This window comes from Chelonia mydas, chromosome 18, assembly GCF_015237465.2.
Source record: "Chelonia mydas isolate rCheMyd1 chromosome 18, rCheMyd1.pri.v2, whole genome shotgun sequence".
Taxonomy (NCBI): Eukaryota; Metazoa; Chordata; order Testudines; family Cheloniidae; genus Chelonia; species Chelonia mydas.
The window spans coordinates 18,328,601-18,346,512 of record NC_051258.2 but is presented as its reverse complement, the minus strand read 5'-3'; the positions used below and the strand labels follow the sequence as shown (position 1 = coordinate 18,346,512).

General features: G+C 44.8%; 1 protein-coding gene across 4 annotated transcripts in view; it reads right to left on the bottom strand.

The window, feature by feature from the left end:
* Nucleotides 1-17,912, bottom strand: part of PLCH2 (phospholipase C eta 2) — a 323,941-nt gene that overhangs the window by 95,883 nt on the left and 210,146 nt on the right. For all 4 annotated transcript variants that reach the window (XM_043531629.1, XM_043531628.1, XM_027832321.3 and 1 more), the window contains 3 exons: nucleotides 10,551-10,697; nucleotides 5,449-5,692; nucleotides 3,081-3,210 (listed from right to left, as the gene is read on the bottom strand). In XM_043531629.1, coding sequence (XP_043387564.1) covers nucleotides 3,081-3,210; nucleotides 5,449-5,692; nucleotides 10,551-10,697 — 521 coding nt within the window. The remainder of the gene's footprint in view (nucleotides 1-3,080; nucleotides 3,211-5,448; nucleotides 5,693-10,550; nucleotides 10,698-17,912) is intronic.

Below are 17,912 nucleotides of genomic sequence, written 5' to 3'. Positions count from 1 at the left end.
TAGGTCAAGAAAGATTTCTCTGCAACAGTCATACATGCTTTGGCCATATCTAGTGATATTATCTTTGATGTCTGGCTGCCCCAACAGGAAACCCCGGTAAAGCAATTTAGCAGAAAGTTATCGAATATCGAGTGGGTTTAAATTTTTTTTTTTTATTTTTTTTTTGTCCAGTGAATGTCTTTGGATATAAAAGAACCAGACTTTACACTTCTCTGCAGAGAAGTCTATCACCAAACCAGACTTTAAGAAACAATGCAGCTGTATAAATGGGAGATATAACTTGTTAAGTTCTCCACTATGAAGGCTTCAGAGGACAGATCCTCAGCTGCTGTCAATGGGGCTAGGACAGTTACACCAGCTGAGGACTTGACCCCAGGACAGGATGTGATTCTAAAACACATGCACCTTACATATGTCCTTCCTTGATCAGGGAAGTGTTGGAGGAATTCTCTGCATCTTACCAGCAGCGTAGATTTTAAACAAAACATGCAAGACCCAGATGTCAGCAACATCTCATTCTAATGAACAAAGATCTTACTGTAGTCAAGTTTCCTGACTGCTTTTGTTCTTCCAGCAGCCATCTGTTATGCGATGACTTATTTAGGATGTAAGCTATGTTTTCTGTGAATGTCTTAGCATGATTTGCAAAAAGAAAAGGAGTACTTGTGGCACCTTAGAGACTAACCAATTTATTTGAGCATAAGCTTTCGTGAGCTACAGCTCCAATGAAGCGAGCTGTAGCTCACGAAAGCTTATGCTCAAATAAACTGGTTAGTCTCTGAGGTGCCACAAGTACTCCTTTTCTTTTTGCAAATACAGACTAACACGGCTGCTACTCTGAAACCTGTTATTAGCATGATTTGAGGCTTTTTAAAGGAAATAATTATAATCAAGCTACAGCTTCCAAAATGGATTTGGTCCATATTCTACAAGACAGATAAGTGCACAAGTACCGTGATGATGGTCAGAACAGGCACAGCCCAACAGAACTAGAGAGCAGATCTCAGATTCAGGGCTCCTGAAAAAACACTAATGCCACATCTTTAAAAAAAAAAAAACTCTCTTCATTCTACATTCACTATCATCCCTGGAGTGATGGCTCGTGTCTAGTCTGAATTTTAATTAAAAACTAGCTTAATAGGTTCACCACCACACCGAGTAGCTGCCCATGTACACAGAATTCACCACCGAGGACCACAATTCAGCTCCTAAGGAGACTAACCCCTTCTCTCCCCATCTTGCACATACAAAAAGAGGGTCCCATTGGTGGGCTTCTGGGTTTACTGCATGACAGCTTAAGGGCACATTTTCAACAGCAGGACAAAAATAGCAAGAATTTGGACAGCCAGTTATCCCCTGTATTAAGCCAATCACATTCTCAACCTCTCTTACGTACACACTCCCTCTCCCCGCAGACAATCAGTTCCTTCCACCTCACTCATTGCTCCCTTTAGCCGGAACATCTACAAGAGCGTTTTAGCCCAACTCAAGTGGACATTTAAACAGAGATCGACTCCAAGCCCAGCCACAGAGAGAACTTTTCCTTCTCCACTGAGTAGGAGTGACGTATTCTGGGTGAAGCACTGAGCATATCGGAGGAGAAAGATTGGGCACATCACCTGGCGTCCCATAATTTACCCACTACAAGCAGTGCATTTCACAAAGTGCTGTGCGAAAGGGAGCAGGCCAGTCATAATTACTCAGAGATTTGGCAGGAGGATTAAGACTTCATTTGAAAGAACAGTCAGAGCACTTTGAAGAGAGGAGGAAATGCCAAGAGAGATCCCTGGAGTCAAGAGGGAGATAACGTCTCAGCAACTCATGTGACCTAATTCTAAGCCAAACTTAAAGAAGAAGAGGCACAGTGAAAAGGGAGGAAAGGGAATGACAAAGAAGGAAGGTGAAGCCACAGCCCCACTGTTGCACACAGTAATCACCCCAAGCAGCTGTCCACAGCAATGCAATGACTTCCCTGTTTGCCAACAGCACCTGGCATCATGCGTGAGTCACTTGACCTTATTTAGCAACAGCACTTTGCTAGACCATTAAAAATTAGGACAATTAGGTCTGTGAAATGGGGATTTAGCTACAGATCAGGTCAATGGAAACGGAGCCCCTTAGAGTGGGTCGCTTTCATAGTCATTGGACCTAAATCCAGGTTCTGCTATTTAATGTGTTTCTCAGTCAATCCATAGGATCTTTAAATTTGTATCTGCATTTGCCTCCCATAGTACTCCTTTGGAGTCATTTCTTCCTTTCAAACTTCGAAAAGGCTCCCCAGGTATTTCTAGAGCAATAGTTCTAGTAACAGAAATTACTTGGTAGCAGTTGGCTTTTGGATGAAGCACACGGTTTGCGAGCACAGTCCACCTAGTCACCATCACCAAATGAGCAGTCCATTGCACATGGAAGAATGCCCATGTCACTTCACAGCTGGAAATGATGAAGGATAATCAAACCAATGGCCATAGAAGACCAGGTTTATAACAATACTGGTCAAATTTTGATACTCTGTGAGAGAAAGGGTATCACCCTACTCCATGAGTGGTCCTATTGAGTTCCTTACTTCTGGAGTTAGAGGAATCATAAAACTGGAAGGGACTTCAATAGGTCATCTAATCCAGTCCCCTGCAGTCATGGCAGGGATAAGTATTATCTAGATCATCCCTGACAGGTGTTTGTTTAACCTGCTCCGAAAAACCTCCCATGATGGAGACTGAGATTCCTCCAGTGAGAAGGCATGGTTCAATGCAAGTAAGGGTACCGGAATCCAGCCCCAAGCACAGGAGGGTAGGGCATGGAAGCTGACAGAGGCAGATGCGCTGTGCTTGTCCTTACACTGTAAAACTCCAGAAGCAACCTGGTGCAAGTATCTTTTCCTTTTGCAGCTAAGAATTTACTCACGACCCCTTTGTTTCCAGAGTTCTCTCCAACTTGCTGAAATGCACAATGCAGTATCCACTGAGGAAACGAAAAGGAATTTGCTAGCAAAGCATTTACTCTCTCTCCTGCCGTGTTGCACATTAGATCTCTGCAGCTCATCCCTTTTTCCCTTAGAAATGATCATTCTCACATCTTACCTTAAACATTTGCTTGACTTTCTGTCGGGGGAGGTTCACATTCAGTTTGTGCATCAGCTGGAGCACCTCGTTAATACTCAAACTGCCATCACCATTCTTATCGGCCTCATCAAAGGTTTGCTTCAACCACATTTAATTGGAGTTAAGGAAGGCAATGGAGCATCAAGGGACCTTACTGAACATTATTTAGGCCTAGTCTATACCTAAAATGTACGTGGACCTAATTCACACCCGGAGAGATGTAGTTAAGCCGCTCTACACCCCCAGTATAGACACCCCTAGGTAAATGGAAGAAGATACTTCCATTGACCACTAAAATCACCTTCTGTTGACCTAGCTACCACCTCTCAAGGTGGTACATTTATTACAGTGGTAGAAAATCCCCCTCTGTCACTGCAGAAAGTGTCAACTCTGCAAGTGAACAGCGGCTCAGCTGTAGCATTACAGATTAGTGGACTTTCTACTGAGGCTATAAACCACACATAAAAATCAAAGAAACAGAGCTGAAAGGGATCTCAAGAGGTCATCAAGTCTGAGCCCCTCTGCTGAGGCAGGACCAAGTAAACCTAGACTGTCCCAACAGGTGTTTGTCTAACCTGCTCTTAAAAACCTCCATTGACAGGGATTCCACAACTTCCCTTAGAAGCCTTTTCCAGAGCTCAACCACACTTATAGTTAGAAAGGTTTTCTTAATATCTAACCTAAGATAGCTTAACTAGAAAAACAATAAAAGCAGCTTTATTGCCCATGAACTAGATTTGTCACTGGGAACCCTGACAGCCTAAGCTGGATATAAAAACCCCCTAATCCAAATGATGCAAATGCACCTCAGGTGCTGTATACAAGCTTTCAACAGGTTCCCAGCACCTTTCCTGGCTGGCGCTTGTTAAACAGGTTATTGGTCCCCAAAAAAGCTGGAGTTCTTTGCAGCCTTCCTGAAGGCTGACAGTTTGTTACACACCTTGTTATGGTGCCTCTTTCCCAGGCCAGGATCTCAGACTGCTCGACCTAACGTTGCCTTGCAGCAGTTAGCCCTTTTCTTCTCACCAGCACAAGAACATTCCCCGTACAAGGAAATAACAATAGATGGCTACATGCAATAGCAGGGGACAGGCTTTCCTCTACAGAACAGGATCTAATAAGCAGCAAAGGCTTCCTACCTGCCAGAGTTAACATCAGAGATACCGTACAGTGGCCATCACCAAAGGGACAATATTTGGCAAGTCTACAATCTGTTTCCTATTCTAAATACAGGGAAAGAAAATGATGGCATCTCGGAGAGATCTCACTGTATGGGCAGTGGCAGCAAATTCTGTCTTCCAGTGGTGACCACAGCAGACACCCTGCAATAGCCCAGCGTAGCGGAGTGATCCAGGAATTGCAATAAGCAGATAATGATGGGGCCTTTAGCATCTCAGAAGCAGCCCCAAGCCAGGATCTCACTGCCTGGTTGGGGTTTGATGTAGTTTTGTCCATGAATACAATTTTCTCCGGTCCCTGATGTTAAGGTGTGGGGAGAGGATTTTGGTCTGCTTGCGCGTGCGCTTCAAATGATGCCTATTAAAATCCTGCTCATGTGAATCTCCTCAGCAGCAGCACCGGCTATCTACCCACATATACACAATGAGAAATGGCTTTCAGCTCTGAACAAATATAAACTTAGGGTTGAATTCTGCAACCTGCAGAGATAGATACGGCTGCACAGGGTCTAACTGAAGGCAGAATGTGGCCCTCTATTTTTTAAAATTCCATTCTCCCTTCACCATATGCCTAGCACAGGCCTCTAATCCTAATGAAGGACTTTTGACATGCAAAGTGTCAGCTGTTGAGACTTTCCTGCAGGATGACAACCAGTGATAGGACACAGAACCCACCTTCTCCACCCCCCAGCCTCTCTCACTCATTTGCCCCTTATTCTCAGCCCAGAAGGCTGAAAACTACCCGCTAAGGGTATTGTCAAAGACACAAAGGGCAGGTAGGAGCCCATCTCCCACTGAACGTCAATGGGAGTCATGCACTTAATTTGTGCCTTTGAAAATATCCCCCTGGCTTTTTCAGGATGTGCGTGGGTGAGAGACAGATAACAGGAGAGCGGGTGTGTGGGCTGGACTGGAGGAGGGGATCTAAATGGGAGCGCGCAGAAGTGGGAATCTGCTCTGGGATGAAACAGAGCATGGAACGCTGCACCCCATACTCGGTTGTGTAGGGCCCCATGGGAACAGGAACGTATGATAGGACTGGTTGTGCAATCCTATGCCTCACACTTGCTGCCAGTGAAATAAAGCACTAAGGACAGCTCCACAAATTCCTTTAGGAGCGATACCGTCCCACCCTGCTAGGCACCCTCCCCCACAGCACAGAAGGATATTGGTCTCTGGTCCTCTGCCGTTTTGACAGGCTGTCTTCATCACTGATCCCTGCCATCAGGTACTTGAGCCCCGTGATCCAGGTGCGTGCCTCCTCCCCGCTGGAGGACACCAGGTCGAGAGACTCCATGTGGTCTCCATAATAGATGCTGAAGCAGCAGTTGGGGTCGAAGCTGCCATCGGCGTAGCGCTGGAAGATCTCCGACTGCTTCCCCTCACACACCTCCTGCATGGAGTCAATGGAGACTAGAAGAACAAGAGAGGCGGGTGGCTCGTTAGAGATGGTCAGTGGAAGATCATTTGTGTGTGTTAGTTACAATCAGACTCTTGGAGGGAAAAGGGTCCTTTTTTTTGTCCTGGAAAAACAAATCACCCCCTTTACCCTCATTGCTGAGCATTATCACTTGGAGGATGACTTAACAAATGAGAGAGCTTTGCCATGGGGGCGAGGGGGGAGGATTTGTAACAAAATGAGCCCAGACAAGCAGCCAAATCTTATTTTAGTCTGAGAAGGTGAAGGAGCATGAGGTAATCTGCATATTAATACAACAGGATCTTATGATACACCGTTTAGTTTCTAGTACTCTCGTGCCTTTCCTTTAAGCTTTTGTAGCCTGTCTGCATTGACAATCAATTGTTAGTGACTCTTTTCCACTATTCTTTGTGGCTATATTTGGTTTGCTATATTCTCCAGCTAGAAATAAAATCAAACACAGTTTGCACATTACAGTTGCTTCCCCACACACAACCCATTGTAAAGAGAGCCTACACATTGTCTATGGAAGACTCAGAGGCACATGCAGCCAGCCAGCCCCCCATGTTCTCACCAGCATTTAGCACCAATGTCAATGGATTTTGTGCAGCAGGCAGTCAATATCCTAGGCCCCTAACACTGGAGAGGTGGGTAAAACTCTTTGCAGAATTCAAAGAAACACCTTAAAAGCTAGGATTTCTTATGAGTCGTAGCCTCAGAATTCCCCCTGTAATGGTTGCTCTTAAAACTAGTTTCCCACACTGAGGCTGTGGCAGTGCTAAAGAGCTGGCAGAGGTGTCCTACTGCCCCCATTTCTTCCCCTGTCTCCAAATCAGTAGGGTTCTAGCCACTTACACCTCGAACATGCCGTGAGGTTTGGAATGGATCAGCTAGAGCATTCAAAGTTATGTTACAGATACTACGCAGTGTTGTCTGTCTAATACCCTGGGACTGACACGCCTACAAGGTGGGGGAGGCAATATATTTTATCGGACCAACTCCTGTTGGTGAGAGACAAGCTTTCAAGCCACACAGAGGCTTGGTCTATACTACCAACTTATGGCAGTAAAACTAAATTGCTCAGGCATGCGGACAAGCCACACCCTTGAGTGACACAGTTATACTGACCCAACTCCCAGTGTAGAGAGCATTAGGTCAGCAGGAGGGTTTCATCTCCCCAAGAAGCAGGGCCTACGCCGAAGGGAGAAGCTCTCCCATCCACACAGTAGTGTCTTCACTGAGTGCTACAGTGGTGCAGCTGCGGCGCAGTAAGCGTAGACAAGCCCAGAGCTCTTCTTCAGGTCTCGGAAAGGTATTCCCAGCGTCACAGGAAAATGCAAATACTGAACCATCTGTTCCCCCTTGCATTTTGCCATGACACTGGGAGCACCTTTCCCAGACCCCAAGAAGAGTGCTGTGTGGCTCGAAAGCTTGTATCTCTCGCCAACAGAAGTTTGTCCAATTAAAGATATTACCTCACCCACCTTGTCTCTCTAATATTATAGATAGAGAAATGCCGCTGAGTTGGGTTTAAGGCATTTGCAAGCTCAGCCAACAAGGGACATTAGGCACATCCTAGTCTGTTGTGAAGCATCCTGTAAATCTTCTTGGCTAAGATTAAACACAGTATCAGTAGAACAGCTATAATTATGATAGTTGAGGGCTCTAAGCACTGAGATCCATTGTGCTAGGCACTGTACGTACACAGTGAGATGGTCTCTGCACCGAGAAGCTTCTGATCTAAATAGACAACACAGGCAAAGAGAGACAAAACAGAGGAACAGAGAGGTGAAGTAACTTGCCCCAGGTCACACAATAGTTCAGTGGCAGAGCCAGGATCAGAACCCAGGTACCCTGTCTGTGAAACAATCCACTGAACCACCTAGTGTCATTTACTCAGGAATGAATTCTTGCCTTTGCAGGACTTGATCCAACTAATCATTTACATTTCTAGCTACCAGGTTCCTTCCTACATCTAGGTTTGGGAGTAAATTACCAAGATATTGGTAACGTTTGTCAACCCCCATTCCTCTTCCCTTTGAATATACAAATCTTAAAATGCTATAGAATGCCCTTACGTTTAATGAAACAGTGTCTCTCAGAGCCAGCACATCCGATAATTATTTGAATAATTTGTTTCCCTTCTAAAGATCCTAGATCCTGAGTGTCAAGAAGAGAAATTTTAACAATAAAATAAACCCCAGCACAGAATTTAATTTTGCAGATTACAGTGTCCTCCTGAGATTACAAGAAGCATGGCTCTCCCTAGAAGCAGACAGCTGTTTGCTATGGTATGTGTACTGGGCAGCTACAGAGGATATATTACCCAGATCTACACGTGCCAGAAGTTTAAAAGATTTAAAAAAGGAAAAGTGTTGCAGCAGGGCCAAAATCCAAACTGCACTGTTAACTGTTTCTAGGGGGGAAGCAGTTAGCTCAAAGCGGACGGGAGGAGAACATTTAAAATCCAACACAGACTCCAGACCCTGGCAGATTTTCTTCATTCGAAATTAAACGAAGCAGAAACCAGTGAATTTGTGTTGTGTTACATCACTGCCCTCTGGGCTTACTGTTATTTAGCAAGGGGGTATGGGACAGTCACAGACACACAGAGCTCAAATAGCATTAGTCAAAGCAAATGTCAAAAGAGGAAATGTAAAAAGACTTAACCTCCGGTTTATGAGCCCTCTGTGCTGACGGCACAACTCACGCCAAGGATAACGTCAACGCCAAGAACAGCCTTTAATAGTCTAGAGCAGTCGATTTACGTGCAGTCATTTTATAAAATGGGGCAAAAATTTAACACTTTGGACATTATCAAGGTGGCTCGGTATGCTAGTGCTTCTAGCTTTACTGTACCACTCAACGCAAATTAAAAAAGCCTGATCAAGGAGATACAGACTTTGAAAAAAACAATTTCCTAAATGTCTTTAATGTAATGGTAGCTGGTTAAACTAATCCGTTACAGCTTAGTCGGAGAAGATGTGCATGTTATTAATTATTATTAGGGTTAGTATCTTTGCTTAAACAACCAGCCAAGTAATTCTAACTCACATACTTGAAGGAATTTTTAGGTCTTCTGCATGCAGTTTCAAAAGCTGGTTCTGAATAATGCAACAGGAGGCAAAAGGAAAAGTCTAGAGCTAGATTTCAGTAGAGGTTTAAGTTCACTATTCAATATTCGTTCGTGTGCATTATTATTCATCTGTATTTCAGTAGAATCAAGAGGCTCCAACTGAGATTGGTGCCTCATTGTGCTAGGCACCCTATGAACATGCTAGCGGGGGACAACCTCTGCCCTGAAGAGTTTAGGGTCAACACTGGAAAGGGGTCACATTTTCAAAGTGCTCCTCAAGCTCCCATTGTAGTCACCCAGGGATGGTGGGCACTTTTGAACAATCTATGCTAAAACAGACAAAGGAGGGATTATTATCCCATTTCACAGATGGGAAACTGAGACACAGAGATTAAATGACTTGTCAGAGGTCACAACGCAGTTTATTGTAGAGCCAGGAATTGAATTGAGATCTTCCAAGTCCTAATCTACTATGTCCCTAACCACTATGCCAGCACCCCTCTCAGATTAGGTGTCCTCCCTGTGCATCTTTACATACCATCAAACAGGTCACAAGCAGAGATGCAGATTGTGCCAACAATTACATTCATATTTGTAGTTTTGAAAGGGGAAACAATAAGATTAATTTGGTCCCCAAGATCTCAGTCTCCCTGATCTTCCCCTCAACATGATGATTGTCAGACAACTCTCTGCAGCGTTTCCTTGCCAGCACAGTTTCACACATCTTGTTAAACAAATAATTGAAGGCCCTGTTTTAGTGCAGGTTACAACTCGTGTCTGTGAAGCAATCATTGCTTTTCAATCATGTATATGTTCATTGGAGTGGATCAGCCACCATCTGGTGAAAAAAGACAATGAAAAAAACACACACACACACGCACACACGTTTGGGGAAAATATTACAAAGCGGCCCCAGTTAAAGAACAAAAGTCCTGACAGGTAAAAACCCTTACCCTTAGGCCACTGGGAGATGGGGTGGGGCTCCCAAACTTCATCCGTCTTGTCTATTTCACTGCAAGCCCCTTGTGGCAGGGAGCCTTTCACTATCTTTTTCTCCAGCATCTAGCACAATGGAGCCCCGATTTCAGTGGGGGGCTCTCAGGATGACTAATACAACACAACATGTAGCTGAATGCAGAGACATATCAGCTATTGGAGCCAGAATATGCAGCATGATCTGCAAGGGCAGATCCCTGTGTCTGAATGGATCCTGATTGACTCTAATGGGGTTTTGTCCACATAGACCTGGTTGCAGGATTGGGGATCTTTATTTGCAACCAATAATCATTACCCTTCTGGTGCATGATAAACCCTACCAGAGCTCCCTCAACCCACCAGACAACTGGTCCACGTGACCTTGGATCTTGCCTCCAGCAATGACCACTAGCCGGTGCTTCAGAGGAACAATGCCTTAACCATAAATACAGCTAGCTAGCTGTGCCACATGGGATATGGATGTGGAGGGGAGGGAATATCCCTTCCTTCTCCCACAGACATTTTTAGGGAAGACCCAAACTTCAAACTGCAGACACTCCTAAATCTGGCGTTATTCACATAGGATTTGCTTGGAGCGCATCTCCAAGTCTGTGGGGTTATTCTAGCCCTCAACTAGCAGAAGTGTTATTAACATTCATAGAAGTCAGGCACAGTCCTGCCAATCCAGCAACAGCATTTGCCTTGGTCATCTTCCATGTTACCGAACCCCTCATGTCGGCTGCTCGGTGCCGATGCAAACCTCTCATTCTCAGTAGAACGACCCGGTGGCCGGCACTTACTTTTGGCTTTCTCATTCTTTCGCGACGGTCTCCAGCGAATACACGACTTGTGCTCATCGAGGTAATAGAACCGGACTAGCCCTTTGGAACTGCCCCGGAGTTTGATCATCTGGGTACCAGCTTGCATGCAGCTCATACATCTTTCCACTGGAGAGAGAAATAAAGGACAGCCTGAGTTAGACACAAGACTGAAATTCTTCAAAATTCTGAAAGGCACAACGTGCAGGTAGGCACTCAGCTGCCCCAGAAAGTCAAAGGGGGAGGTTCTTTGGCCTCAGTAGCACAGGAAGTCAGACCAGATGATCACAGGGGTCCCTTCACGCCGACAGCTCCCAGCCGTGCCTTTGAAAAGCTCCACCTCCACATCTAAGGTGGAATCCACACTAGCACAGGAGGTCAGCACAAGAACTAGGCACCACTTAAGCTGGACTTTTATGATGTCTAGGCCTCCTGCTGACCCTCTGCATGGCGGGGGAATATCAACCTTTAGGTCAAATGATCAGCAGATGTAAAACTGGCATAACTGTTACCATCAGTGGAGCTACACAGATTTACACCGACCAGCTGAGAGCTGACCTTTAAACTTCCAACTGCCTCTTTAACAAAAAGATAACACTTTCCCCTCCTCCCCACCATTTCTCACTACTAAGTCAGAAGTTTTGGGCAGCAGCATCCCCAGTTAGAAATAAATTTGCTTCCTGGGAAGTGGCTGAATTAGCATCCTGCCTACCCGGAGCCCAATTAACTAAAGGGAAAAAAAATTAATTACCCAACTTGGCCACTCAGAATATAGCAAATATTCTGGAACCTGATAAATAATTCACAAAAGTCCTTAGTGTACAAATTGCTTTAGAACTAAAAACTATTTTTCCACTATAGAGGGGAGGCATTAAAAATTAACAGCACAAAGGTTATTAGAAACACACACTGGATTCAATTTATTTATTTATTTTTTAAAAGGGCCATCTGCTAAGATGAAGGCAGCCTCAGAGGCTACATTCTTATAAAATAGTCTGCAGTTATCTTCCGTGTAATGCTAAGTGCCTTGTACGATAGCCAGAGAGACGCAGAGCTGAACAATGCATTCCAAAACAATTCCCTCCATCTCCCTAAATGTTCTGTTCTTCGAAGAAGCAACAAACCAACTTTGCACCATTGCTACCTCCTGCATCCCATCATTAGGAACTGAACAGCGGAAGCCGTGAGTCAGTTTGATGCTCAAGTGACTATTACTAGAGCTTGGTAATTGTTTGCTGCTCACCACAGTATCAATACTGCCACCACGCTCATTCTCATTATGCATCATATACTTCTGTAAGATTTAAAAAAAAACAACAACCCAACATGCATCACTCTCTGCGCTGCTGTGAGTTAGATGCCAATATTCTCAGGCTCATTTCATGTTAATGGGCCATCTGAGCCCAATGTTAAGGTAAGTTCGTAGATAAAAATGAGACAGATTTATTAATAAAAACCAGCAATACGAAGCAGTGGCTAAGTCTGCAATGGAGGGAGTTTCTAATGTGCCAGCTTCAGGGTTAATACTTTAAAAAAAAAATTTTTTTTGAAGATAAATATGCAGTTGCCTTTCTTTGAATGCGCTGGTTATGGCTCCGAGCTCTGAACTCCAGCAGACAATAAAGCACTCCCATCTGCTGCTGAACTATTCAAGAGAGGATCATTAAACTTGGTCTGCTTACAGCTGTGACAGTCGGATAGCAAAAAGCAGCACAAGCTGGCTTCTCTGAGAATATTTAATCAAGTTCAAGGTGCTCAATGGCCTGGGCACAAGGTATCTAAAAGATCAACTAAAGCTCCAGGATGAAGATTGTGGTTGACAGCTCCGCTCCTCAAGCGCACTGGAACTTTCTACCATTAGGGTAAATAAAGTTCATCTGTGCAGGAGACAGAGCTTTCTTGGGAGCCAGCCCAAGACTGTAGCCTGAACTGCCCCAGGGACTAAGGATCCAAACCGGTCCGCCTTCTATTCAGTGCCATGCACATTTCCTTGACCTGCCTTCTCTAACAAACAGAGCAAGGTGTGTAATATATATTTTAAAAAAATCCAAACCATAAAAAACAAAACAAAAAAACCCTCAACTGCACACTCTCCTCCTGAGGAGAGAACAAAACACAGGCCAGATGTTAGCCATGTTGCTTGATGCCCTGACTGGAAGGCACTCAGATACTACAGTGATGAGCACCTATACAGAATAGAAAACAAAGGTGGCAGTACAAGAAAAGCAGTAAGAAAAATCACCCCTCCCCCCCGTCTGTTTTCATGTGGATTTGAAAAATAGGAGTTCATGGAACACTTTATATTTAGGGTGAGAATATTAAAATGTTGACTGAATACTGAGTACTGCTCAAGGCCCAGAGTGAAGACAGTCCTTGCCCAAAAAGCACTTGAAGTCTAGAACCCAGATCCTGCAAACACTTACACAAATTAGTCAACTTTTAGCACATGAGCAGTCCCAGTAAAACGCCTCGTGTTGTTTAGGTATTTGCAAGATTGGAGCCTAAAGTCTAGTGGTCCAATACTATTTAATATAGTCATTAAAGCTTAGGAGACAAACACTTATCCATCCCTCCCTGACATCTGCAGATTGTGGTAGAAGAGAAACCACATCTGAGAACCATGGTGATAAGTGGAATAGAACAGAACCACCCCTAGGTTTGCAAAACTAAAACTGTTCCCAAATGTTGGCATGTCTCAGGTAAACTCACTCCCATAATTTAGAGCAAGATCAGGAGAAAACATGAAGCTGTTAGAAGTTTCTTGCATAAAATGCATGGAAGTTCAGAGGCAAGATTGATTTGCAGTCCTTAACTTGTCTGGTAGCACACCAGGGTACTCCAATGTGCACTGCTCTTTGTAGCAAAGTTTGTAAAGAAGAAAGAAATGAGAAATATTTTGGTGTGATTTGAAAGGATAGAATAAATACATAAAATAAAAATAAATGAATAAAAAAGAAAAGAATCTGGAACAAGCTTAATGTGAATTTATCAGCAATATTCTTTTGGAAATTCCTTTTTGTCTGTTTGATAAGCAATGGAACAAAGATATGATTCTTTCCAAATTAAGAAAAATCTTCAAATGTTGCACCCAATGCACAAGTAAAGACACCTGTATCCGTTTAACACCCAGACCATCCAGTGTCACAGAGGCGTTTCTTGTGCAACACTTTTATTTGTTATTCATGGAGTGGATTTTCAGAGGCACAAAAGACAGTGTGTATGGTAACACCCATTGTTTCATGTTCTCTATGTATATAAATCTCCCCACTGTATTTTCCACTGAATGCATCCGATGAAGTGAGCTGTAGCTCACGAAAGCTTATGCTCAAATAAATTGGTTAGTCTCTAAGGTGCCACAAGTCCTCCTTTTCTTTTTGCGAATACAGACTAACACGGCTGCTACTCTGAAAAAGGACAGCTAGGCACTTAACTGCTATTGAAAGTCAATCTGAGCAGGAGCCTAACTGCTCTTGTGTATTTGAATATCTATTCCCCCAGCCGGCTGGATTGGTGCAGGAGCTCCAGTAATAAGAGTTTCGCTGAATGGCCATGTTTTGACTTTGACTCAAAAGAAGCCAAGATTCAAAGGGGGGCAGGGGGAGCAAGGCTCTTTCAGGTTAGACCAGTGGTCCCCAACCTTTCTGTGGGAATAGCACATTCCTATTCCCAGAAGACTGTGGTGGGCGCCAAACATGCCGCCGACGAGCATTTCGGCGGTGCAGCATCCTGCGGGTGCACACAACCGCAAATTCCTACTGATGGTGGAAAGAAGGCAGCCCTGGGGAGGTTTGGGGGTGGTGGCGGTAGAGAGAGCAGAGGAATTTCTGCGGTAGGGTGGGGAGCCCAAACATACATTACACTCCTTTCTTAGGCACCTCCTAAGGTCTAGAAGAGCTCCTTCCCCTAGAGGAGATGTGGCAGCTCTACGGAAAGGAGCTCCATGGTGGTATTTATACCAAGGAAAGTTACAGGTAGAAAAATCTTCATGTATGAGAACAGTCATGAGAAGGTGGATAAATATTCCTATGCGCTCAGAGCTCAGCTACCTTCCTTAACTGTTCATTTCTGCCCTTTCACTAAACCCCCGCAGCACCTTCCTGCAAACGCTAACTCAGCTTCACATTACTCTTGTGATACAGGGATGCAGCCCCACTTTACAGATTGAGAAACCCAGGTAGAGAAAATATAAATATAAATCTCCCCACTGTAACACTGTAACTTTTCTTACTGCTTTCAGTGGGGGGGGAAGGGGGGCCAGGGGAAGAGACTGCCTGTACTGGATGCAAGGGAGCAGAGGGGAGGGAGCAGTTGGGTATCTTCACACCTGGGCTCAGATTTTTCTCAGAACATTCAGAAATAGAGCTTGGCCCGGTTTCAGGGTGCATCACGCAGCTTTGCTAGCACAGCCAGGCTCCCTAGGAAGGTCAGAAGCCCAGGCGCTCACAACTCTGCTGAACTTTTCAGCCCAGTTTTGTTAACAGAGTCTGACTTGGAAACCTACAAAGTGCATGTTTTCTGCATCCTGCATGACAACGGCTCATCTGTACGCTGCAGGGGGTGGCGGAGACAGAGAGAGCACGTGCTTAACCAGGGTCTCATTTCCCTTTCAGGGATCTCCAAGTATGTGACATTTGCCAGCCCGAAGCAGCCCCTGCATGGTCTAAAGCACACGCCAGCCGTACACGGCTGCAGTCTCATTGCCCTCAGCGACATTAGTCCCAATTTACACCGGGGGAGGAGGAATGAGGCCCACATACAATTTAGAGCCCGGTAGCCTACTTCAGCTCTGAGAATTCTGTTCCATTGAAGGGCCACAGAACTGGAGGACATATTAAAAAGCCAACCCACTAGCGGCACAATGGCTTCCTGGGAGCTAGTCCTTTCCCTGGCAACTCACCTTAGAGAGCTCAGTGTAAGGTGCCTTGCATTCCACTCACTCTTACCCTGCAGAAATTCACCCCTGAGCTCTCCTTACTACAGAAACGTGACGATCTGCCACTGGCTCCAGAGTGGGCTTTTGCCACCAGCAGCAGACGCCCCTGTGCTGATGGGTGAGCAGTCATAGCTATGCCTGTTTCTCAGCATGCTGCCTGAGAAGTTATTTTAAATAACCCCTGTGATCAAGAGCGATTGAGGCTCTCCACACAAATGGAAGTGGAGGACAGATGTTCTGCAAATGCTTTTCTTTGCAGCATTCGGGGGGAGAGGGAAAATCTCTTTTTACACAATGCATGGGCTGCTGTTCACTGGGTTGACTCCATTTCAGACAGAGAGCAGGCTATTGTGTTGCAGTGACTGGTACAGAGCCAAGGAGACTCACTTATGTCACAGCTGCACCAGGCACAGAGGGCTGCCTTGATAGCAATTTGCACACTTGATTCCAGGACCCAGCTCAATAATTGCCTTTCTCAGACTTCTTCAGCTTCCCTCTACCTGGTTTCTCTTTGTACTCCTGTCTCTCTGTTCCCTCAGTGCTGGATAAACAGGTCTCCTTTGTCCCTGCACACTGTCTCGTCACCCTTGGTGCAAGAGCCTTCTCCTCTGAAGTTCTTGCCCGCACTGACTCAAGTCTCATTTCAATTCTCAGCTGAACCACATTTCTCCTCCCCCGGGCAGACAGCCCTTAAAACATCAGGGAGAGGGGAACTGAGTTACTGGCTGCATAAACCTGTAAGTGGAGGGATGAGCAGTGTTTGTACAAATGGTACTATACAAAGCAGAGTGTATTGGAATGCTTCCATTATTAAAGCGCACAATCATTAACAAAGAGGTTAATGCGAAAAGAGACACTGGAAACGCTGCAAAAATTAAAAAGCTTAATTTACGGGCAATCTGTTGCTTCCGCAGTTGCTCCTCTGGGCTGGAACTATAAGGCTAGGAGTTTAAAAGAGAACTGGATAAATTCATGGAGGTTAAGTCCGTTAATGGCTATTAGCCAGGATAGGTAAAGAATGGTGTCCCTAGCCTCTGTTTGTCAGAGGGTGGAGATGGATGGCAGGAGACAGATCACTTGATCATTACCTGTCAGGTTCACTCCCTCAGGGACACCTGGCATTGGCCACTGTCAGTAGACAGGATACTAGGTTGGATGGACCTTTGGTCTGACCCAGTATGGCCATTCTTATGTTCTTATATTATGTTAACATCCATTCAACCCGCCTACAGGCGGGGGCGCTGCCGAAGCATTGTGCTCCACTCATGATGGCGCTTCTGGCCAGAGTAGAAGCAGCTAGCTCTGATCAGTCTTCAAGCAAGCCCCAACCCAGGCTTCCTTTTAAGAAGTAGATCTTTGAACGGTGTAAGTAATAGAAGGCTCTGTAGGCAAACCCCTTTTCTACAGAGTCTCAGTTACATCTGGGCAAGCCCACGGTTATCGAGTGACAATGCACCAATGTAACAGGAGGCTTTGTTTGTTCTATCACATTACTATACTGTACCATGAAGATATTTATGATATCATTTCTAGCCAGGTGTCCCCTTTTTATTCCCTAAATAATAAAGTGCTCTTACCTCATCCAGCTAGTACAGAATTTCAATCCTGAGGTCAAAGGATTGTGCCACAGCTTATCAGCACTTACAATTAAACACCCAGGAAGGGATCTGAATTTGGGAAAAGGCAACATGGCTCCTTCTAAACACGGCTCCTTCAAATTTACAACGGTGAAGGATTCAGTTTGCTGAAAGTGGACAGAGTGTGAAAAGCGATGAGCCAGGAGGAATGGTTCACACTGCACAAACTCTTGTTGCTAACACCAGATCTGCCCAGTCAACCAACTTACTTTAATTTTTCGGAGGGGGTGTTCGGGGGGAAGGGGGGGAATCTATGGCAAAATAGGGATTTTCAAAGTCCACATGTGTTAAGACATACACATTTTATTCAGATTGTCATAAAAAAAATGAAATCAAGAGTCAAAATATAATTCAAAAGTTCTTGAATCTTTCACAATAAAAGAGAGAGACATGCCAGGAACTCATAAAGCAATGAAAGATAAAAGAACATAGGGGCTGCATGCTCTGCAAATGTGTGTCAACATCCTCCTCCCCACCCCAGCTATGGCTAGACAAAGCTGTCATTAAATAAGATGTAAATGTGAAAGCCTTTAAGACGCTATTATCTTGTGCAATTAAGCATCAGGGACTCTGACATTCCCTGTCTTACCAATCTGGCCCATTTTCCATTTCGGCGTAGCCACGATGCTGCCACCAATCCAGAAAAACTCCTCAGCCAAGCGGGCGACAGAAAACTTATTTTGAAGCAAGGGAGATTTGGAGGTGTCCATGTTGGAGACAAAAGGGAGCTTCTGAATTGTATGCCAGGGCTCCAGGCAGCTCTTCCCCCGAGCG